General features: G+C 31.6%; 2 protein-coding genes across 2 annotated transcripts; both read right to left on the bottom strand.

Annotated features, from left to right (window-relative positions):
* Positions 1–239: 239 nt before the first annotated feature.
* Positions 240–25,592, bottom strand: LOC115885730 (RAB11-binding protein RELCH homolog). Its single transcript, XM_030904725.1, has 16 exons — positions 25,265–25,592; positions 25,050–25,208; positions 24,788–24,951; positions 24,554–24,718; positions 16,273–16,625; positions 14,131–14,435; positions 13,925–14,070; positions 12,448–12,691; positions 12,129–12,341; positions 6,326–6,482; positions 5,913–6,273; positions 2,429–2,592; positions 2,166–2,368; positions 1,616–1,778; positions 1,023–1,209; positions 240–888 (listed from the first exon to the last, which is right to left on the bottom strand). The coding sequence occupies exons 1-16, from the start codon at positions 25,503–25,505 to the stop codon at positions 799–801; spliced, it is 3,315 nt and encodes a 1,104-aa protein (XP_030760585.1). The 5' UTR covers positions 25,506–25,592; the 3' UTR covers positions 240–798.
* LOC115885731 (mitochondrial intermediate peptidase) lies at positions 19,440–24,181 on the bottom strand. Its single transcript, XM_030904726.1, has 4 exons — positions 23,497–24,181; positions 22,770–23,414; positions 22,458–22,709; positions 19,440–20,130 (listed from the first exon to the last, which is right to left on the bottom strand). The coding sequence occupies exons 1-4, from the start codon at positions 24,086–24,088 to the stop codon at positions 19,526–19,528; spliced, it is 2,094 nt and encodes a 697-aa protein (XP_030760586.1). The 5' UTR covers positions 24,089–24,181; the 3' UTR covers positions 19,440–19,525.

Below are 25,592 nucleotides of genomic sequence, written 5' to 3'. Positions count from 1 at the left end.
GCAGTTTGAAATAAACCATATTCGAAAATGTCAAAAGTTGACATATGATATGTCATTCTATTCAGAGTGTAACTTTCTATCGAATAAAGTAACAAAATACCGAGGGTGCCATTTAAAAATCAAAAGTTGTAGTAATTTCCGGTGAAACAGGAAGTGATCTAAAATAATTGAATACGTCAGTCAGTCCTAATTTATGTCATATACTAACATACCAAATCTCGATTTTTACCTGAGAAAATAAAAAAGTTATAGGGGTGAGCCACTTTTGAGACGCACCCGGTATACTTTCACGTTAAAACGGGATGAAATAGATTGTAGCAGTCATTACGATATTTCGTAAATCACTGCATGTTGTTTCTAGTAACTATCCTTTAATTTTTGTGGTTATGATCTTGTCGACGTATATCGATCAGTGTCAAAATTAAAAATCGACTACGCTGTCAAAAAAAATTCAAACCGTCTGTTACTAAAATGTTTATTACTAGAACTGGAATGTGCGTCTAAAATGATGAATTGAAACACAATCAAAATGAAGTAAGGTCGAACATACCTACTTGTTCTTACTTATTAATAAAATCGGAACGAGCTCTCTTATTAATTTCGGAACGTACTTGAAGTTTTCTAAACAATATGAACTGATTTCAGACACAGCATACAACAATTGAACGAACATTATACAGACTACAGTATCTGTGCTTGTGCTTATATATCTATTATAAGGATTTTTATTTTATTTTGTTACTTGTTACCTCCCAATAATTTTTTCAACGCCACCAATGAACTATGGACGGATGTTACTTACTTTTGTTGCTCTTGTGTATTTATATTTCGAAACATGTAAATATGTTGTGTAAAAGCCCTTTCCAGGCATAACTTTACCAACCATACCTACAATAAACTATTCATAACTTACAAAAATAAATGTAGAAATAGAAAACTCTCTATTTCTTCTTAAAAATGCCTTGGATATTTGGTAACGTGTTGGGTTTGGAAATATTTGACTTGTGAAAGATTTTGCTCACTCTCTGCCGCATCTCTTCGACGCCCTGGTTGACGTTTTGACTTAAAGATGTCGCGCTGTTGCCTTTCTCCCTCGGCGAAATCGGAGAATTCTGACTTGATTTGTTCTCACATTCTTTTATCATGCCCAGGACCGTTTCGTAGTGGATTGACAATGACTGGTTTTCGGAAATCACAGTTTCTAAAGATCTAAAAATGTATTTATTTATAAAGTCAAAAAAAAAACAAAAAATTATTAAAATATAAATTTTTGATATAGAACCTACTCAAAATAAACATAAATAAACGGTAATCAAATCGAAATAGATGAGAAAAATATAACTAATTTTGATGCATCCTTTATATACCAAAAGATCCCCAACTAAACGAGCATTTAAATACCGTATGATCGAAAAAAACGGCGTCAGCGATGGCTATGAAATCAAACTCACAGTCATTTTATATGTAAATTTATATCGGAAATGTCATCGATCTTCATTTCCCAGCCAACTGGACGCCGTTTTTCTCGATCATACGGTATGAGAAGAGTTAAAAATAATACCATCAAAAATTATTACTCTTAAGAAAATATATTTACTCAATGAGTTTAACTTACTTTAATCCCGCCTTTACTGCTGAACTTATACTTTGCTTGTTCAAAGGACTATAAACTACGTGAGTGAAAGCTTCTATCAGAGCTAAAGCTAAGTCCACTTTCCGAGTTTGATTCGTCATTTGCGACATGTAAATCGAAAAATTTACAAGCTGTGGTAAAATTACTGAAAAAAATATGAACTAAATTAAAACCTTTAAAATGTTTACATAGTGCGAAATATAAAAGAAGAAGACGGCATTATACAACAAGAATTACAAGAAAGAAAGATAAAAAAGTGATAAATTTATTCAGTAAACCTCCCCATTTATAAAAACTAAGTATAGGAATCATTCATCAACATCAGAAAAAAAAAACAATAAAAAAAGTTTGGTTAGGTTGGTTACAAACAACTACTTAGAAAGTTGTCTCAGTGATTCCATATGACTTCTAGACAAAAATATTCTGGTGCAATAGTCTTCTTTCAATCAATCAATCAATTAATTTAGTTATTTCAGCAATTCAAAGCATTACATAGTAATTTTTCGCAATTCGGGCTATATAACAGACTTACTGTCATTCCTAAAAGAACTACTGCTGCTATTGACTATATCTCCAAGAGTTACTATCAGCTGCCTAAGAAGAGAATGGTTCTCTTTCAAAGAAGGTTCAGAAGTAAAGGTTTGTAATTGCATATATGCTTTGTCGTGAATCTCCTTAACTCTACAATTTCTAACTAAACTCCCTAAAGCAGGCAACGTAGCTGTTCTCACAAGCCTAAAAAGACAAGTCAAATTTATAGAATTTAGGATAACCTACATTTTTTATCTAACATACATGTCGTTGTCACTAGCTAATGTTACAATAGCAGCAGTTACTTTGGACTTTAATAATTCCTCGTTGCAACTGCCCACTATGCTACAAAATAAACTAGCTGCGGCTGATTTTACTAGAGGTCTCTGGTGTACTACTGCGGACCAAAGACAGTCCACAACTAGTTCCTGAAAGATTACAAAAATATTACTTCAAGCCAAGAATATATAGAAATAGATATATCAAAATGTATTTGGCTTTTTTATATGTTTTTTTTATTAAATTCCTTATAACTAAAATAGAAGTTTAAAAGAATAGAATTATATCGTTGATTGAAAGAATTGGGAAGATATGCAACCTAATGGGCAAATTTGTGACAAGGCTGATTTGATTTCCCCTTACGTCTCAAGTGCTGGACAGTGGAGTCTCTACTCGTTCTGCGGTCAACGCATAAAACGCCCATTTTCTCTAATACGGTAAGGGCGTTAGATTATATCGAAGACGGTGTGGAACTGAAGGCGATAGTGTTGCCGTATTAAAATGGGTAAAATCTGTAATAAGTTTGACGAACATACCTTTGGATGAAAAATCCGCGTTTATATATTGAAAATTTATTTGTGTTAAACATAGAATAAACAATGAAGATAAAAATTCTTTTATAGGCACTGAATATTTCGTATGATCGAAAAAAGTCGTTTAGTTGGCTTGGAAATGATGACTATTGACATTTACCATAATATTTTACATAATGTGAAATAACAGCGATCTTCGTTTCTCAGCCAACTCTGACGACGTTCTTTGTTTAGTCATATAATATTATATTAAATTGTTTAATGATAGAAAATCCGTATTATTAACGTTCTGTACCCAAAATCCGTAAATCTACGGATTAATCCGTAGTTCTGGCAACACTGTCTCCGGCAACCACCCACTGTGTCAACTGTGAGCAGAACTACGGTATAGTCTGTCCAACGACAAGATCCTTGACAGTGATAGATGTGTCTATCGTTTTATTTTCAAAGTAGTTAATTTTATTTTACAAAGAAATAAGTTGGTATAATTGGAACGCATAGCAAAAAATTAATATATTTAAAAATTGAGTGACGAGTGATTACTTCAAAAAATTCTAATCGGGTTATTAAAAACAATTACACTAGGTGTTAATACAAAACAAGCAAGGGTGTATTTTAAAAGACACCACACACTAAAATAGATATAACAAAGATTTCCTGCTTTTAAGCCGTGTTTCAAGCTCAAGCAACTTCCCGCATTTATTATTACATTTATCAATATAATTATTCAACATGATTATTATTTACCTATCGTGTGCTGCTATTTTACAGATACTCCAGTTTTTGGTATCATACAGTGTGTATATAAAGTATGGAATAAATTCATTTTCTTGAACTGGGATTTTATTTCAAAAAAATGCTCGAACACGTCGATCTATTTTATAAAAGGGGACATTTTAGGCATATTACCTTGCCTCCAGCTTCACCCCCTGAGTGGGGGTGAGTGGCACCCCTAGTTTTTGTAAAAGGGGTCGAGTGATACCTTATTTTAAAGGTCTCTCGGTCCAGATTATAGTCCTAGAGTTTGAAGTTGCTAGTGTCATCTTTGTTAACATGACAGCTTGTCAAAATCCCTAATTTTCTTAGTTTTGTCAAGCTGCCATATTAACAGAAATTATGGTAGCAACTTCAAACTCAAGGGTTATAATCTCTAGCGAAATATCTTTAAAATAAGGTATCACTCGACCCCCCTTCCCATTACAAAAACTAGGGGTGCCACTCACCCCCGCTCGGGGGGTGAAGCTAGAGGCAAGGTAATATGCGTAAAAAATGCCCCTTTTACAAAATAGACCGACGTGTTCGAGCATTTTTTTTTACTAAAATCCCAGTTTGAGAAAATTAATTTATTCCATACTTTATGTACACACTGTATACAAGATAGTATAAAACTTTATTTGTGGCTAATACAACTCTCTAGCCATAATCTCTGGCAAACGGTCTCTGGGCACCGAATATTAACTGTAAACTATGGTCTGGGTCAACACTTAACTTCTCCTTTTAGTTTTCCTCCACCTAATTTTAAAAAACGCGAAATACATGTAATAACACAATCAAAATGCAAAATGCTAAATATTTATCATTTCTATTTGACATAATTTGACACAAAATTATAACCTATAATTTGGCAATAATTTGACTACTCTCAAAAATCATAAGTCGAGTTCATACGCATCGGCGTCCGTTTATCGTTCATCCTTCTGTTAAACCAATAATATTGAAATATGATCTGTCCCTTTTGAAATAAACCAATAAAACTGGTTAAAAATGTTAAAAACAACAAGAGATGACGCATGACGGATTTATATATGTATAAACCCATCCATAGTTAACTTAAAAAATATTAGAAACTTTTTTTTTTAGTTAAATAAATGGATAGGTATGGACGTCATCTGCTTTTTTTCTGTCATTGTCTGTCGAAATCTTACCTGAGAAAAAAAAACAGAGTATAGGGTATCCCTTATCCGCTGCGCAGTAAACCACTAACAGCGCGCAGCGGCGCAGAGCTCAACTAAATCTCGGACAGGTTTTGTGCCACGAAATCGCCCGTAAGGTTGCGCATCTTATTTCTTCGATCAACGATTATAACATAATTATCGGATATCGTTTCGGGAACAATTTTGATTTTATTAAGTTTTTTCCAAAGTGGAATAAATCGAAAAATTGAATTACAGTTAATTTCACTGAATCATGAGACACTTAAAAAGTACTTTTTTAACAATAAATCTTTTATTTCTAAGAATAGTCGAAAACTAGATTTTTTAAGTTCCTGTATATATTATTATATAAAACTTGAAACACAGAAGTAAAATCAACTTATGTTACTTATGTACAGCTTTTATGTTTTATATAACCCTATATTTTTTATTTATATAGATGATTATTTATTTTGCACTTTCAATGACAGTTGTCATGATATATTATGTCAATATTTTTTTTTGTTACTATAGATACGCCAAAGAAATTCCAGTAAATTTTGCTTCAATAACTTTTTGACACACCTTGTATATAGATACTTCTTATTAAATAATGACTTTATGTATTTTTATTAGAAATAAATTTCAACAACAAATTAACAATATTAATTATTAACAATTATTGAGACACTACATAAAAAAAAACAAATCCAGAAAATATTTCAATTCACCTATTTTATATTTTAACATTTAAAAAAATCACCACAATGATCAACCGGAACTAAAATTAGTCATATCAAAACCACTTTCCGCTGTCGCCAGCTTTATCGATATTTATTCCTTAGTATTTTTATTCAATGTACATGTACATTCTTGTACAAAAAAAGTATAATAAATAAAGTAAAATATAAATACACGTTCTGATCTTTTAATTATTAGATTTGACGGTAGAAACGGTTGTTCGTATTATAATCAACAATATTTGAACCAAAACACACAATCATAAAATAAAAATATTTCTACCTGCAATCCACACTCGCACAGTTTGCGCACTGTTAAATCCAGCGAATCCAGAGGCGTTCCACACAAAGGCAGAACACATAAAAATTTCTTCAAAATGCTGGAAACCTCATCGTAGTCCTCCGTAAAAATGAGCGCAGTGAGGTAGATAGGAATAATATTCAAACTGGGACAAAACTGATTGAAACTACTCACGACCTGCTCGAGATTTTGAATTTTTTTCTGTAATATAGGACGGATTTTGTACCTGGTAAAGTTTTTACCAAACACTATGTAGATATGCGAAAATAAATTTATAAATATTTCCACGATAGATTGCTGAGAGAGGTCAACGTGATGCAAATTGTTGAAAAGGTCAGGCAACCTAAAAAGACGATCTTTATGAAATGAACTTAAATAGAAAAATATTCCTTTACATAATGTCGACCATCCAGTCCATTTCTGTCCAGGAAACATTGGGATTTTCCAAAATATATTTATCGAATTCATGTAACAGCGTCCCACAGCTATAGTCTGTTTTATGGAAACTGACTGGATTCGTTAAGGGCGTACATAATTTCACAAAATCTGATCCTGGAAATTAAAGAACTATAGAATATTCAACATTTAATTAAACACTGTTACTATTAAATAAATTAAGAGACCTGAAAAAGCTCAAAAAGTTAATTATATATTTATTGACTATATTTTATCATAGGGAAGTAAAGAGTTAGCTTGGAAATGAAAATCGATGACTTTATCTTGTCACAGACCGCTAGCAGTAGAGATGTCCACTGCTACCAGACTATAACAACAGTTGGTTAGGTTAGGTTATAAGGAAAACATAGTTAATAATAAAGTTGAAAGGTGGCGCTAGAGATGCCAAATATTATCGTGCTTCCAGAACAATTCAGATGGTGTGTAGAAAGTGCGAGAAATCACTTCTGAGGGTATACCTGGTGCGTCTCAAAAGTGGCTCACCTCTATAAATTTTTTATTTTTTCAAATAAAAAATGAGATTTGGTATGTTAGTATATGACATAAATTAGGATTGATTGACGTATTCAATTGTTTTTGGCCACTCTCTGTTTCACCGGAAATTACTACAACTTTTGATTCTTAAATGACACCCTCGGTATTTTTTACTTTATTCGATAGAGAACGACATAGAACTCCGAACAGAACGACATATCATATGTCAACTTATGATATTTTCGCATATGGTTTATTTGAAATTGTAACATGCGGTTCATAACGACAATTTGACTCGAAATACCAAGTGTGTGATACCAAATTATTCGTAAAAAAATGCTTTTCCCAACTATGCTAATGAGCCACCCTTGTTCCATTTGAAAAAATTGAGATATGATTAAAAATACGATTTGGACATCTCTTAACCGGTTAGGAAAAGACACGAAAAACATTTGACGATCAAGTCTATTTTTCCAGGGCTCCTTGATTAAAAATTAGTGTTTTTAACACAGCCGTGACACTCTAGATTTAAATTTAAAATACAATATTTTTTTAAGCGAAAATGTCACAAAAGTTGACAACATCATTGTCAACAAAAGTTGAAGACATCATTCTACTCAGAATGTCATTTTCTATCGAATAAAGTAGAAATATACCGAGGGTGCCATTTAAAAATCAAAAGTTGTAGTCATTTTCGGTGAAAAAGAAAGTGACCAAAAACAATTAACTACGCCAACCAATCCTAATTTAAGTCATATACCAACATAACAAATCCCGTTTTTTATCTGAAAAAATAAAAAGTTATAGGTGTGAGCCACTTTCGAGACGCACCCGGTATAGCAGCGACCAAGGCGAGTATAGTTTAGTTTTGAATTATTAATTAGATTATAAATTTCATATAACGCTTCGTCAATGGCCTATCACTGCCTAATAGCGTATGATCGAGAAAAAAACGGCGTCAGCGATGATTATGAAATAAAGATCAGTTAGACAGTACTTTTTAGCTTTATAAGCTGTTTCTTTACTTGCGGAATCTTATTAATTGTTGTCTGATTTACCTCGGAAAAATTATTAATTGTTGATTGTTTATTTATGTTTTTTAAACATACTTTAAAGATCAAAGCACCTGTAAAGCTTTTGTAAGGCCAACTCTTAACAGTAATTATTTTTCACAATCCTTCCTATAAAAATTGGTAACTTTTTAACTAAATCTAATGGAAATTTGTTTTTTTCACCTGTATTGGTGTTTAAAAAGAAAAAACAGATAACGTCCGGTCTTATACGTTTTGGTTCACCTCTGAATGGTAGTTTAACTTAACATTTTGTATAGAAAATGTCAAGTTTTATTGCCACTCTGAAGTTTACCGGTGGTTATAAAACCGGACTAATTTATTAACTAAAAGTTAAATATAACTCAAAAGTCCCGCCGAAAGGGTACTACCCGCATCCAGGGTAGTATGCTTTCAAGCCGACAGATGGCGCAAAATAGAGGTTTCGGTTTTAGTTAGGGAGTGTCCAATCTATCCTACTCACTTATCTATGAGCTTAGATAGAATTTCTCTGCGTGCATATCAGGTTTGCCGTAAATTATATGACTACTATAAACTTTTTCGGCTGTCCCTGGTGGATTTCTCCACAGTTCTAAAATTATTGCCCCACTGTTTTGTGGCCATTCTTGTCAATGCTTGTGCGGCGCCGCAGGACGATTCTGGGCCGATGAATGGCATTAACGAGCTTTGTTTGGGCATTTCATCTGCTTATTCGTTACCCTTGTGACCCAGCGTGTCCCTGTACACAAACTAATGTAAAATTGCTACGTTCGCAATCGCAGAAGCGCGCACACAATCCCACATTAGTGGGTCTGAGTGTTTTTAGCGCTGTTTATTTATCTGTGAATATGGCAACTGAACGGCATGTTCTAATGAATTATTAATAATATCAAAAAAGTTGTAGAATTCATTATACAGGGTGTCCCAGGCCGAGCGTGCATTACAAGTTTCTAGAGAACTACAACAGCTAGCTCGGAGATTTTTTGCACATCATAGTTTCACAACGAGATCTATCGATTAAAAATATTTTCAATATGACGGCACTTCCGGAAATACCGGAAGTTGACAGCAACTTTCTTATTTTAAATGGGTGCCCCCATTTTTTATTATGTACTCAAATTCTCTGTAACATTTTATGAATCTTGATATTAAACACTCTCTATCTAACATTGATCGTTTTTGAGAAAAAAAATATTTAAATTTTTTGAAAGAAAAAAACTGCCTGTCAAAAATATGTGTATAGCCTAAACGTCAAATTTAGTGATTACCACAGCCACTGTGCCATAAAGAGAAAACATGTGGCTATCTATTTCAAAAATTAAATTGATCGAATGTCATATAATAATGGCCGCAGCTGTCATAGAATTGAGCGATTAAAAAATTATCATAAATCATTTTTTTCAAATGGAAACCCACTTTTTTTATTTCGCTAGTGAAAAGGCTTTTCAATTCGTTACTTTTTAACTATTCATGTTCCTATACCTAAAATAAATCGTTTTTAAGATATTTAAGATTTAGTTTTAAAGCGTATATTTTTCTTGATTTTAACCAGTAGCCTATGACTTTAAACGTCAAGTGATGTAAAATAATAGATCTGGCCATGTCATATTGTGACGCTTTGTTCAAAAAGCAGTATCATTTTCGGGCCTACTTTGCGCTGTTTCTTTTTTCGATCATACAGAATATTATTAATAATATCAACTATTTATTAGAGATCACTAAAGACCGAAAATACGAGATATATTTTTATAAATACACTTTTAAAATTCTTAAGTAGGCAGTATTTACACTATAGGAAATTCAAATAAGTCGTTCTCTGACAGATGGAAATAAATTGTCTGACCATTTGACGCTTAATGTCAAATGAAGCTAGATAAAATGAAGAAAAATATACGTTTTCAAACTAAATCTTAAATAACTTAAAAACGAATTATTTTAGGTATAGAACATGTATAGTTAAAAAGTAACGAATTGAAAAACCGTTTCATTAGTGAAATAAAAAAAGTGAATTTCCATTTGAAAAAAATGATTTATGATAATTTTTTAATCACTTATTTCCTTGACATCTACCGCCATTATTATATGACATTTGAATAATTTAATTTTTGAAATAGATAGCCACATTTCTTCTCTTTATGTCACAGTGGCTGTGGTAATCATTAAATTTGACTTTTAGGCTATACAAATTTTTTTGACAGGTAGTTTTTTTCGTCCAAAAATTTTAAATATTTTTTTTCTCAAAAAAGGTTAATGTTAGATATAGAGTATTTAACATCAATATTCATAGAATTTTACAGAGAATTTAAGTATGTAATAAAAAATGGGGTCACTTATTTAAAATAAGAAAGTTGCTGGTTGCTGTCAACTTCCGGTATTTCCGGAAGAGCCGCCATATTGGAAATATTTTTAATCGATAGATCTCGTTGTAAAACAATGATGTGCAAAAAATCTCCGATCTAGATATTGTGGTTCTCTAGAAACTTCTAATGCACGCTCAGCCTGGGACACCCTGTATAGCTGTGTATTGTTACTGTTGTGAAACAGTTAAGGAGTATAAACTCTGTAGTTTTCATCGTATAATAAATTAGAGTTTTTTTAATATGTAAGATGTAAACGTGTCTGGTCTGACCTTATCTGTATATTTGTCTGATAATGCTTGTATGAGCAAAACACGGAACAACAATTTAACTTTGTCATATTAAATGTTGAGACCGAGACTTAGAGTCTTATTGCTTTGGCTTTTGTATTTAATAAATTAGTTTAAAAGAACCACAAAATCCATAAAAATATGTGCAATTATATGGCGAATGTCATCGATCGTCACTTTCAAACCAGCTCTGACGCCACACAGTGTGAAATTTAGTGTAGTAGGGCATATACAGGCGCTCTCATAATGTTTGATACATATGGGAAACTTTTTTTACTATATTATCAGTGATTCATAAAATGTTATTTTTAATAAAAAATTTTGATGATTAGAGAATAGTTTTGAGGTTAGTAACTACGGAGTTTAATATACGGAGTGTCTAAAATTCTACAAAATGTGGTGTTGCCGAACCAAAATACATAATCTATAAAAAAGGCAAATAAGAAAGTACTATATACAAGCAAAATACACTGTAAAATTTTTGTGGGTCAAACCGATTTGGAAAAACTATCTAAATCGGAGAAAATCATACAATCAAAGAAAATAAAATAATCAATTGTTGATTTCTCAACGAACCGCACCGCACAAAGAGACTGTATTTGAGGTTTTTCTTTCATTTTGGTACTCTTGCTAATACAGATAATCGAAAATCTTCCCTTAACCGATTATAATTCTTAGATAAGAAGATATGTTTATGACTATTTGCCTTTTTCCATTATTTGTTAATTCGATTTTCTGACAAAACGTCCTGGCCGAAACTCTTATATTTGCTTTGACAGCTCTTGAAAGGTTACTAGAATCAAAGCGTTCCAATATTTATACTGGGAACGCTTTGATTTTAGTTAACTAACTTAATTCACCACAGCGCTTCGCCGCTTCTTTGGAGTGTTAGAAGTACAAACCTCATATACATCCTGACGAGTGAAGCGCGCAGCCATCTTAAAATATATATATATGTATAGCTAAAGGGCACCTAAACGCAGCTAATTTTTTTTATGTCATATGCTATAATAAGTGGGCTCTCAAGAAATGACAAAGTTATCGTGGTATTATGTGGTATTATGTCACACATATTTAAAGTAGCTAAATTACAATTTTTCATAGGTAACTGCAGGTACTTCTTTAACATTTCTTTTCAGTCAAACTATATAGCAGAAATATTTTTAAAAAATGATAGCTTACCACGTAGGCCTAATCTCACTAAAACGCCTGCAAAATTTGACTAAATGGGCTAGATATTTTAGATGATTTTATCGTTTTGTCCGAAAGATAAAGTAATGAGCATTTTTAAATGATAAGTTTGATTTTAAAAATAAACATATGTTTTTTTAATGATGAATGGACATTCCTTGAATACATTTTACAATAACTTAGGACCTGGGATACAGTTGGTAAATCGAATTAATTCCACCTAGAACGTCAAAATTTCACACTGTGCGCCGTTTTTTTTCGATCATATACTTTTATTTTGTTGATAAGCTGAAATAATTTTTCTGTTGATAATATAAAACATGTTACAGTAAATTAAATTTAAATCGATTATAATTAAAAATAATTTAAAACAGTACTTACTTAACTCTACTGATATATCCTTCTCAATATTACTAATCACATGTTCATTAAAGGCAACAGAAATCAATAAGAACGGAAGTAAATTGTCAATAACGCACACCACTCTGTGCACTTTTTCAGTCGCTTGGCTGAGTTTCGTTTGAGATTCCGTATTTTTTATGTAATTATTTAATAAATGCAGTAGATTCTTTAACAGACTAGAATTTAAAATACCTGAAAATAAATTAAAAACTAACTTATAACCTTAAAGTAATAAAATAAATATACAAAATCAAGGTTAAATTGATAGTACATATTTCTATTAATTAATTTAACTTACCGATTTTTAAGGCCCACCTGGCTAGGACTGGAAACAAGATTTGAGTACTTAGGTTAATTATTGAATTACTGGAATCGTTTAGAGTATTTAAAGCTATCTGTTCGCACTGGTTATACTTGTCTTTATCGTCACACGTGGAAAACAACAAAGCCAGAGCTTTTACAATTTGTTCCCTTACCGGATCTTCTTTGTCTTCAAGCATTTGTTGAAGCATAGAAAGAATCAAAGAGTTTCGAATAGGATTCTGAAAAACGAAATGATTTTTTTTCAAAAAATCAGGAAATATAAGAACTACATACTAGAACAGTGCCACAGAAAATGACACATTATTTCGTATTAAGCGGTTTACAGACGGATCTGAAACAACAGATAAGGGGACGCAATTTTCTAAAAACATGGCCTATCATTCATAACATATTCAGAGGCGTGCGGGTTTTCTGAAAATATATCAGGAATTTCTATAATCGTATGTAATGTTTCAGTAAACTTTAAAAATATTATATATTAAAAAATATACTATATTATAGTAATATTCTAATAAACAAAAGTAATATTTGTTAAAAAGCGTGTACTAATTATAATATACACAAATCAAGTTATATGTATAAAACACCATACAAAAACATCCCTACTAGACTATTCAATAGCAATCAAAATTTCCACTATTTCAAGCAAAGGGCGGGCATACTGGAGAGAGAACTGGCCAATAGGAAAACAATATGCGCAAGGCTACCGCCTAGCAATGAAATGCGCGAGAATCTTTACTAATCAGGTTGGTTGTATCTGGGATGGCATGATGAATTTTCTAAGATTTGTCCGAAGCGCGCCTATGACATATTTGGAGAATATATTTACCTTTTATAATAGGCACAATGAAAGAAATCAATTTTAATTAAATAAATATACATCTATTAAAAATATGTTAATTTATAGCTAATATCCAGCAATTTTGCTTTTGGATTGTTAAACTTAAAATCGTTTTTTTGTCCGCATTCCTTTCGCTGCTTCAGATCCGTTGTCTAATGTTAGTTTTTGTTTGGGATTAAAACTGATCTGCTTGAAAAGCTATCTTGATTATTTCAATTTTTTTTAAATCCTTAAACAGAATTTAGTAGTATAACCCAGAATTCTGGAAAACTTCATTTCAAGTTTCTAGTGTGAAATTTTCAATATTTGTTATAAAAATATGCAGTCAATAGCTGGGTAATTTTGAAAATACATTTGTCAATATTCAGGGTGGTTCAAAGAGCATATTTTGGTACGCTGAATTTTGAAGGATACTGTTATACAGTACTTCCAGTTAAAAATTATAAAACAAATTATATAAACAATAATAATATAGATGAAATACAACTAACTTTACTTACTGAAATATGCACAAATTCAAAAAATGTGACTAAATTTTTTTAATTTAACTAAAATACTTATTGTTCAATTCTTTTTCTAATCTATAATAATAATACTGTTAATTACTTACAGAAACGTATGGTATTAAAACTGTGCAAGCTTCTGCGACCAATAGACGCCTTTCTAAATATTTATGGGTAAGTTGTAACCAACATTGCGGCAAAATTTCGTTTTCTACCAACTGCTCGCCAGCATACTTTGCAATACCTATTATACCTAGAAAGTTATACATTTTATTTTATTTTTTCAGAAAAAAAAACAATATAAATACATTACCGGTAAGAATAATTAATCTTTCACTTTCTGTTGGTTTCTTCTTCAAATTAAACAACTGTTGCAAAAGTTTGTCTCTCTCTGAAGCTTTTGGGTTTAAATAAATTGAGGCCATCAACAAAGGTATCACTTCCTCCCTTTTGTTCAAAATAATGTTGGGAATAATATTTAGTAACGTCTGAGAGACGATATGGACTAGTACTTCCAGAGTTATTTCCTGATTTAGCACGCCTATGATATCGCTATCCACGTTTTGGTCTATATTTAGATAACAGAGAGAGAATACTTCTTTAACGTAACAGTGAGAGCTAAAAAGGAACCCAGAAGCAATTAAGAATCAATAATTATAATATTTTAACGATTTGATTCACACAAAGATATATTCTAAAAAATGTCTATACCTATGTGGCGGATTCATGTCTCCAAAAAATCCTATATGGGTATTTCGCCACTGCAAGAAAATCTACAAAATAAAATAGTTTTGTCAGCAGTTAGGTTTACAGATATACAAATTTGCCTAACGAACAAAAAAATGCTTAACGTTTAGGAAAGTTTATCTCTTTCCGTCGTATACCGGATGCTCACCCCCTATAACTTTTTTATTTTTTCAGATGAAAAACGAGATTTGGTATGTTAGTATATGACATAAATTGGGATTGATTGACGTATTCAATTGTTTTTTGTCACTTCCTGTTTCACCGGAAATTACTACAACTTTTGATTTTTAAATGGCATCCTCGGTATTTTTTTACTTTATTCGATAGAAAATGGCACTTTGAATTGAATGACATATCATATGTCAACTTTTGACATTTTCTCATATGGTTTTTTTGAAATTGTAACGAAAGTCGAAAGTTAATTGAGTAGAAAAGCCAAGTGTGTGGTACCAAATTATTCGCAAAAAATGCTTTTTCCAAATATGCTAATGAGCCACCCTCGTTCCATTTGAAAAAATTGAGATATTAAAAATGTGATTTGTGCATCTTTCAGCCAACCAGGACAAGACACACAAAAAAAAAGACGATCAAATCTATTTTTCCAAGGCTCCTTATATAAAAATTAGTGTTTTTAACACAACCATGGCACTCTAGATTGATATTTAAAATAAGATTTTTTTTAAAACGAAAATGTCAAAACTTTGCAACACACAGGAAGTGAATAAAAACAATTGAATACGTCAATCAATCCCAATTTACGTCATATACTAACATACCAAATCTCGTTTTTTTGATCTGAAAAAATAAAAAAGTTATAGGGGGTGAGCCACTTTTGAGACGCACTCGGTATATACTATAAAAAAATTCGACAACATTAAAGTGTTCTCGAATAGTTGAATTTAAATGTTTGAAATAGTTTTTTCTTTATTCTTTGTATTTTTTTAACCTAACGAACAAAAAATGCTTAACGTTTCGGAAAGTTTATCTCTTTCCGTCGTCGGAAAGTGATAAAGTGATTTAGTGTTCTCGAATAGTTGAATTTAAATATTTGAAATATTTTTTTTCTTTATTCCTGGTATTTTTTTGCTTCCGACGACGGAAAGAGATAACTTTCCGAAACGTTAAGCATTTTTTTGTTCGTTAGGCAAATTTGTATATTTGTAAACCTAACTGCTGATAAGTAGTTTCCGTTTAGATTAACGCAGCAGTGTTTACAAAAAATAACTAGATTTTCTCGCAGTGGCGAAATACCCATATAGGATTTTTTGGAAGGAAAGCTATATTCTATTATTTTTTTTCCTTTACTGTAAAATTTACAGTAAAATATACTAGGTAACATTGAAAATGTAACATCCAGACTAACTTCTTGTATTTTGATAAAAACTTGTTAACATATTCGGTGAGGTTAAGGTGAGGCTACATGAGGTTAATAATTTTATTAATAATAATACTGCGGAAATTTTTGACTCCTTAATATTTATTTGACTTTTTGCAGTTTCGTTTCGTCTTAGAAAAGGAGTTTCAAGTATAGAAAGAATAACATTATAAATAGGATTAATTTTAAAGAAAACGCTAAAATTCAACTCCTCTTCGGTACTTTAAAATAAATAAAATTAATCTTACGATGTTGGCTTTTTAATACCACATAGTATATAAATATGTAAATAAATTGCTAAGAAGTAAGGGTATTAATTAATATATATGTTACCTCAAATTACTAAAATCGAGTTCTTTAAAAACAACATTTTCTTCACAAGTCTCTTTTTCAGGCATACTCAAAGATGTCCAATCGTTGACGTTAAAGCTATTATTGGAAATTGTATCCTCCAAGTCGTTTTTCTTAAACAAAGGCATATTTTTATCGATGATTTCGAATCGCTCAGGTGAATCCGAAGTTTCTGAACACTTCGTGTCAGGCGCTGCTTTTTCTACTGTCAAATTAATATGCATAGCTTCGTTTAGTTTGTTCTCTTTTAGCAACTGTTCGTTCATCGACTTCAGTTCCAAAACGTCTGCTTCTGTTATGTATAGTTTAGATTTTAATTTTTCGATTTCAAATTCCTGTAAGAGAAGAATATATTCATAAAAGAGTATAGAAGAATTATTTTTTTATAAATATTTTGTTTCTCAGAAGAATTCTGTATGACTGTATTAGACATTTGTAATTTTTTTTATACTTCTTACATTCTTGAGACAGGTTTATTGTTCTTCAAAATATTGCTGCAATTCTCATAATTTTGGTGAAAAATGGTTTACACGTTTATGGAAGGAAAAATTAATAAAACAGTCCATTTCTTAAGGCCACTTACAGACGCTCAGTTTTTTTTTTTTCATCTCAGGCCGCCTATGCAAACTTTTTTTGGTTTGTGCAGGTATATTGGTACGTATATGAGAAGTTTTGGCCGACTAACGTGCAGGCCGTTGCTCTGACCTGAGCGAAATCACATCCTACTTGAATTTGGCATGAGCAAAGAGTTCATTTAAATTTTCAGTCCGTAGATTAGATATTTTTAGCTTATATAACTGGAAACAAAATGCCAATTTGTAGTAAACAGTTCTTATGCCAATTTATTGAATATAAAAAATCATGCCATGTTTGCGCAATATAAAAAATAAGGATTATTGTGACAGGAATAAAAAATCCGCAGCACAATATAACACTTCGTAGACAAAAATTAAAGGACTGATTCGGAAGCAAACAGGGGAGCAGTTGTTAAAAAGATAAGTTTAAGAAGAAGTTCTTTTAGAAAAAAGTTGAACAAAATCTTAAAAAGCAATAACTTAGCTAATAAGCGTTAAACTGTAGTTAAACTGCTCGAAAATACCAAATGGCAACTGCATGTACTGCGACGAAATCGACGATGCCGAGCACACGTTGTTCTGTTGTCCGAGATGGGAAAACGGAAGGTCTGCCTTATTGTCGGATGTAGGAATGTTAACTTCGGACACCTTGATTATGAAAATGACCAAAACTAGCGAAATATGGGAAAAGGTAGGGGCATTTATGAAAGAAATAATAATAGAGAAAGGAAAAGATGAAAAGGCAAGAAATCCTAAAAATAAATAGAATAGAATATAGATAAAAAATAACATAGATAAGATATAAACCCCAAGATCACATACGAACCCGAAGTAATGCCATGCGGCGGTTCCGGGTAAGGGGGAGAGGAGGAGCTGACTCCTCGGAGGTGGACTTTTTTAGTGGGTAACAATTCGACTCCCACACTGTTTGGGGTTCGTCTCTATGATCGTTTCTCTCGAGATGGTGATGGGAACGAGCACCACTCGCCTATAAAAGGTTTTTACCACAAAAAAAAAAAAAAAAAAAAAAAAAAAAAAAAAAACTGCACAGCGTGTGTTAAAGAACTGGGACTCTTAAGATTTCCTAGTGTATTTTATGAAATCAATGAAAAGTAATGTATCACTTTATACGGAAACGAACTACTGTACGGCGGGCCGCGGACGCCAGAGGACGCTAGGAATTCACACCTTTAGACAACCAGTCAATTTTGCTAGTTTTTAAGGATCCACGTTTCATTTGCCACACTTGTTCTCTGTACAAAGGCAGATATTATAGTCTCGATATTTTTTATAAACGAAGCTTCAATGAAGCTTACAGTCCGAGGTTATACAGGGTGAGTGTATTAACACATCTATATATGAGATTTTTTTCGCGAAAGTTTTTTTTTTATTTTTTTGTAATTTTTAGTTAAAAATCATAATACATTCATAACATGGCAACATAGGCAGTAGATTAAATTTACAAGAAAGAAAATCCAGAAACGATCCAGTGGTTCTCAAAATTTAGGCATTTTTTTGAAATTTTCAAAGTAAAATATCTCGGTTATTTTGGACTGGTTTGAAAAACAGTAAAGAAAAAATTGGTCAAGTGCGAGTCGGACTCGCGCACATTATCCATACAACATTAGACACTATATTATATAAACTTTTTTTCCAATTTAGCTGAAATTTTAAATGCGTGTATAAGTAATTTTAAAAAAATGAAGAAACACATTACTAAAAATTGTATTAATCAATATAAATATGTAAAAAGTAAAAATAAATATGTAAAAATAAAAAAAACGGTTAAAAAAAGTCGCCTTGACTAGGATTCGAACCTGCCTTACTACGGCTCCAACGTCATAGCAGCGTAAAGTCCCAACGCTTTAAACCACGCGGCCACCGAGGACTTGAAAGATTCTGTGTAAAATTCTTACTTAAAAGATTATGTTTAGTGAAAGTACTTTTTTGTTTATAAACATTTATTTAATTCTGTTTTTAGTATTTGTTCTTATAGTGGCAACATAGATACATTATCTGTAAAAATTTCAACTGTCTAGCTATAACGGTTCATAAGATAGACCTTTGGGACAGACGGACGGACGGACGGACAGCGAAGTCTTAGTAATAGGGTTCCCGTTTTTACCCTTCGGGTACGGAACCCTAAAAATATGTTTTTTTTACCGAGATATACAAGCCCTGAAAAGATTTGCACTTATTTAAGACTCACCCTGTATAATATAAGATAACTAAATATCTAGATAGATGTCTAAAGTTCCATGTAAATGGTCGTAACACTGGTTGAATAAGCTCTGTTAAACCTTCTTTAAAACTGATAAAATACACTAGTAAATTAAATAAATGTTTAGACCAATAAGTGGCTAGTGTATTATATCTCCTTATAGAAAATTCTTGAGGTTTTCGTAAAAAATGTAGGAATCTAATGTCATATATTATATTCTTAACCAGTTTATTTGCAAGTTTATTTGCACATTGCTAAACTGCAGACTGCTTCATGATTTTTTTTTGAATAAACTTATTTCTATGTAACCATATAATTCTGAGACTCATTGTATAAAGAGAAACTAAAACGAATCAATAAAAATATTTTTATTTCACAACCACATAACCTACGTCTAGTTAATAAATATATACAATAAAAAATGATGCACTTAAAGAGTTCACTTATTCTTTATTACTAGATCGACCTGACCTTGATGGTGTTCGATTTCGTGATAAAGGGCTTTGGCAAACACACTAGCCGATGGGTCGACCTTCAGAAAATCTTCTACCAACTTTTTAGGGTGTTTTCCACCCCCAAATCCCAGACACTCTCGCCTATATCGTTCGCCATTTTCTCTACTGAAAGGGTCTTTTTCGAAATACGTTTTCCAGATCAAGTAAGCTACCGCCCTTGACACTAAATATGAATAGTACTTAGCACCATACACCACCAGATGGCTAAACCTCAATTGCCAGGCGGTATTAGGAACGTAAGGCAAACCATAGTAATTCCTTTGAGTGGTTGCTAATACGTCAGTTGTACTGCCACTGAGCGGATGTTTTCCGTGGTAGACTTGATCTATGGCAGCATAGAATATTTGCAGTTGTGTCTCGCTGGATATAAACAGGTGCTTGGAGGCGCACAGTCTGTGTAACATATCATCAGTCATGGGCTGTTTGGTTTGGAAATGTCTGGCGAAACGTTTTAGTACCCGTATGTCAGATGCAAAGTATTCCATTAATATTGACGGTACTTCTGCGAAATCGGTACTACATCTAGTGCCTAAAAATATTTTAAGTGTTATAGTTTGTAGACTGATTTTTTATATGCAACAGAAAATTAAAAATAACCTAAATTATTTTTAAATGGGACACCCAGTATGTAAAAGTGCATTAGATAGCACATTTTTAATGGTTTCAAAAATATGACACATACTGTTTATTTTTCATAGTTTTGAAATCTGATAAAAAAATATACCCCAATAATTGTTATGTTAATTGATTTTATGCTTTGAATAAAACTATTAAGGAAGGTATAATGCTATCCATATACAGACTGGTCCGAATTGTATTCGTGAAACTTCGGTAGCATATTCTGCTACCGAATTAAGTAAAAAAGTTTGTATAAATGTATATTCTAAAATACTTCGTTTCGGAGGTACAGATTGTAGAAGTTTTATTTTTATTTCGATTTTTTCCTAATCATTTCTGAACTAACGTTGATGTATAAAATTGGTGTCTGAGAAGTTTTTTTGACATGAGAAATTTCGATGTCAATATGACAGACATGCAGTCTGTAAGCTCCGTAGCAAGAAATTTCTTGCCTAGCCTATGCTATTTGTATACGATTGAAGAGTCACTAGACAGGAAATTTGTTTACAGAATCGCACGGATGATTTAACTTGTTTGAAAACCAAAATTTTTCGTCCGTACTTTTTATTTCGAGATATTTGGAATCAAAATTATCAATATATTGTGAACATTGACTAAAATTGAAAATGTTCAGCAGAAACTGTTACATCACAATATTTTTAGGAAAAGATATGATTAATTTAAAAAAAAAGTTCCCAAATTTATCATTTATAATTTACATTCCAAATATCTTGAGAATATCGATTTTGATCAAGAGGCCTTTTTATGAAAAATGCGAAAATGTATATTTTATAAGTCGGTAGTTTTATACAAGTATTGACAAAAAGGTATTACTCTTCAAACCAGTTAAAAATATGTAGGTGGCGTCCCCAACAAGTAGGAGTCGTATTGACATCGAAATCCCAAATTGCTCATATTAAAAATCATCCAGACACCAATTTTCATCTAAATATCGACATTACTTCAGAAATTATTTCAAAAAAGTTAAAATAAAATAAAAATAAAAGTTCTACACCCTGTATCTCCAAAACGAAGCATTTTAGGATACTAATTTAGACAAACATTACTTATTTTTATCTGCAGAATATGCCCCCGAATTTTCCCGAATACAAATCGGACCACCCTGTATACGTGCTTTAAATCTTCAATCAATCTTAATTTATGTCATACTAGCATACCAAATGTCGGTTTTTATCTGTAAAAATAAAAAACTGTGGTGTAAAAATTGTGGCTACCTAGCACAACATAGCTACAACCTAGCACAACAATTGAGAAACAACCAGTATTATAGTCTCGTGCTCACAGATAAAATATAGTTTCAAATAATAATATTCAGTTTGTTAGAAACGATAATATACCATTTTCCACAAAAAAGTTTAGTTAACGCAACTATAAAGAATCTATGTATCTGTTAAGTTGTTTTCAATAAATAAATAAATAAATAAATACAAATTAGGATTAATTGAGGTATTCAATTGTTTTTGGTCACTTCCTGTTTCACCGGAAATAACTACAACTTTTGATTTTTAAATGTTTGATAAAAAAATAAACACCCCAAAAAGAATGACATATCATATGTCAACTTTTGACATTTTTGAATATGGTTTATTTGAAATTGCAACATGCGATTCATAACGACATTTTGACTCAAAATACAAAATGTGTGGTACAAAATTATTCGTAAAAAACGCCTTTTCCAAATATGCTAATGAGCCACCCTCATTCCGTTTGAAAAAATTATGACTAAAAATACTATTTGAGCATCTTTTAACTGGCCAGGAAAAGACACTAAAAACATTAGATGAACAAATTTATTTTTCCAATGCTCCTAGATTGAAATTTAAAATTCAATTTTGTTTTAAGCGAAAATGTCAAAAGTTGACATAAGATACGCCAATCTATTCAGAGTGTTATTTTCTCTTGAATAAAGTAAAAAAATACCGAGGGTGCCATTTAAAATCAAAAGTTATAGTCATTTCTGGTGAAGCAGAAAGTGGCCAAAAAGAATTGAATATGGTCAATCAATCCTAATTTATATCATATACTAACATATCAAATCTCGTATTTTTATCTGAAAAAATATAAAAGTTATAGGGGTGAGCCACTTTTGAGAAGGCACCCCTATAGGCACCCGGTATAGTTTTATTGCTATTTACTCTATGTGTAAACAATATAAGTGTATAAAATACTCATACTAATCTAATGTAAGAATTTGTATATGTGTGTGTAATAACTTACCTGTAACATGCTGATACTGGGTCCTTCCCAACATGGAATGCATAGCATGCCCCATCTCGTGAAACAAATTATCTACCATATTTGGAGTTAGCAATGAAGGGCTTGACCATCTAGGCGCTGGTAAATTCAACATAAGAACCACTATAGGCAACTGATAAGAACCATCCCTCAACTGTCTACCACCTCTTATGGTAAAATGACAATCTTGATTTGATTTACCAGTTCTTTCATAGAGATCACAATAAATATATCCTTTTTAGAAAAAAATAATTATTATATTTTAGTTCATCACATTTAATTTTAATTATTTACCTAATAATCCCTCTGTTTCATGCACAACAGCTAATTTATAAACATCCGTGTACCAGCATTCTCCTGGTTCTACATCACTATTAACTAACTGAATGCCATAGAGTGACTGGAATAACATATTAAGTCCATCCATACAGGCGCCTAAGGAGAAGTAAGGTGAGTACTCTTTAGACGACACCCTAAACCAATTTTTTTTAGCCGACTGTGTAAAATATGGAACATCCCATGAAGCCAATGGACCGACACCCATACATTCTGTTTGTTTTAATTTCTCCATGCAATCAAAATCGTTTTGTGCCATGTCCCATATTTCTGAATTCAGTTTGTCCAAAAATTCTTTTACACTGTCTGGTGTATCAATTGTTGAACCCTTGAGAGCTCTTTCTGAATATGAATTGAAACCACACAATTTCCCCAATTCATCTCTAGACTGTAGCAAATGACTTAAAATTTGTTCTTGGTTTGGATCTGGGTGTAAAAATATCTTATAAGCCATTTCACGTGCTAGAGGACTATTTGAATCAGTATACAGACTAGATATTACTACTTTATCAGAATCAGTCATAAAAAAGTTTCCTACATTAGGTGGCAATAGATCTTTTTTAATTACACGAGGTGTAGCTGTTCCTGATACAAATTGCTGACCTACAATATTTAAAATAACGTACTTTTATAGGAATTATATACATTTCCGTAATATTAATTAATACATAGGTAAACCACTTACCTAGAGTTAAAATACTATCATTCAATTGGACTACTTTATTTCTTGTTTCCTCCGGTAAATGAATACCGCACTGTTCAAAGTCAAACAAAAACAATTCACCAACATGATTATCAACGTCTGTTGTTTTTACTACATCTCCCTGCCTTACAGCATTTTTCAAAACTTCATATAATTCTATATTTGTATTCAGTTTTTCTACAATTCCACTGACAGTAGCACATGCAACCTGGGCAGCATAACTGTATTCTTCATGAGGATGTGATGAACGAATAAATTCAGCTAAATCCGCTACTTTACATAAAGTATCTGATATTTCATCAAATATCTCTACCATTTTTCTTGCCCGCCAATTACTTAATGCTTCACTGATAAGGCCATTAGTCTTTAACACGCAATCTTGTTTAATATCGAAAAATCCCTTAGCTGTTGTAAGTTCAGGTACACCGAAAAGGCCAACATTTTTTGATTTAATTTGATACTTTGGCGATGGAAGAGTATTGAAAGCCTCTGCTAAAGGCGACCAAATAGAAACATGAACCCTAGCTATGTGTCTTGGTACAAAACGTGGGGTCAATAAAGAATTCCGAATCATTATTTTCCAGTTCTTCTAAATTCCTAAATTTAAATTTGTCAGTGCTACATTTTTTACTTCATAAAGTAACATAACCTCAATATCTTGTTTTTACAAAACTGACAGCCAGAGAACTGACAGCAGAAATTGCGCCATGTGCGCAAGTCAGTTTATTTGGTAATTTTTGGAAATAATTTGAATTTTCCCAATAAACTCCGATTATTTAAGTATTATCCTTTTTTATAAATTCTTATATACAAGGGTATTATACATAGTAATAATCGCAGAGTTAATAAAATAACTATAATGTTTTTTACTATTTCTGTACTTCTTCATATTAGACAATTATTAATGAAATAATAAAAAAGTTTTTCATACGTAGATATGATAAATTTTGTTGATTTTTAACTTAAAAATATACTTAGTACACTACTATTAATTATTTTAATAAGTGCATATGAAGACTAATTTTTAAATATTATTTACCTGCTCTTTAATAAGTTCTTCTTTCTCTATATCATGTATAAAATCTGTTTGGGTTGAAACACTTATGCCATTTTGGCCACTCTGCTTTAAACCTTCCCTATATAAGTGAAGCAATTCTGGTGGTTTGGAGATATTAAGTCCAACGTCATCCCAATCATCAAAATCCTAAATGATTTAAAATTGATGACAGAATTGAAATAATTATGTTCTTATTAAAATTGCTAAATTACCTACCTGATTTTGGTTTTCATCTGCAAATGTAATGGAAGTCAATTTGTAACCTTGTAAGAGAAGATATTCATTAATTAGAAAGTTTAAAGCCCTTTGCTCATGTGGTTTAATTGTAGCAAAGGAAATATTTCTCAAAGATCCTTTATCAGGTGTGCTTGATTCTGATTCTAGAAAATATATTAAACAAAACTTGTAAAACAAAAATAATTCTTTGCATTTTAGGTAAATATAATTTCAGAAACAGAAGTAATATTATTTTTCAAACCTATAGCAAAAGTAAGATTGTTTCTAAGAGCATTTATAGTTTCTTTAGCTTTTCTAAGTTCAAATTCTAAAACAGCTACTCTTTCATCACCCGCTGCACCATCTTCAGAATATCTAGTCAGATCTAAACTATCCAGTGTTACTTGACTTCCAGATCTTGCTACGGATTGAAAGATATGATTTTCTTTATATCAAACAAATAATTCATTCACTTACACAATCGACTAGTAGTTTCCTGAATTTGTAATTCAAAATTTCCTGGGTTGGAAAAAAAGTCTCTTAAAACTTTTAGCTCTCTCCCATTTTCCACAAGTTCAGTGTGTAATTCTAATGCAGTTAATAAGAATCTATCTTCTAATAATTTTGTTGCAATATCGTTATATGAAAGAATTCTCTTTTCACATTTTTTCAAATCCGATTTAGCAATACTATCACAGTGAGGTTTGGTCACAGACATGGCTGTTTTGTTTTTCTTAATAATTTTTCCTATACATATAAATTATTTATAAACAAAACCACAAACATTGTTAAACAGAAAAACAGG

Source organism: Sitophilus oryzae, unplaced genomic scaffold (assembly GCF_002938485.1).
Source record: "Sitophilus oryzae breed Bouriz unplaced genomic scaffold, Soryzae_2.0 scaffold_41_pilon_pilon, whole genome shotgun sequence".
NCBI classification, from domain to species: domain Eukaryota; kingdom Metazoa; phylum Arthropoda; class Insecta; order Coleoptera; family Curculionidae; genus Sitophilus; species Sitophilus oryzae.
This window is presented reverse-complemented; position numbering and strand designations above follow the sequence as displayed.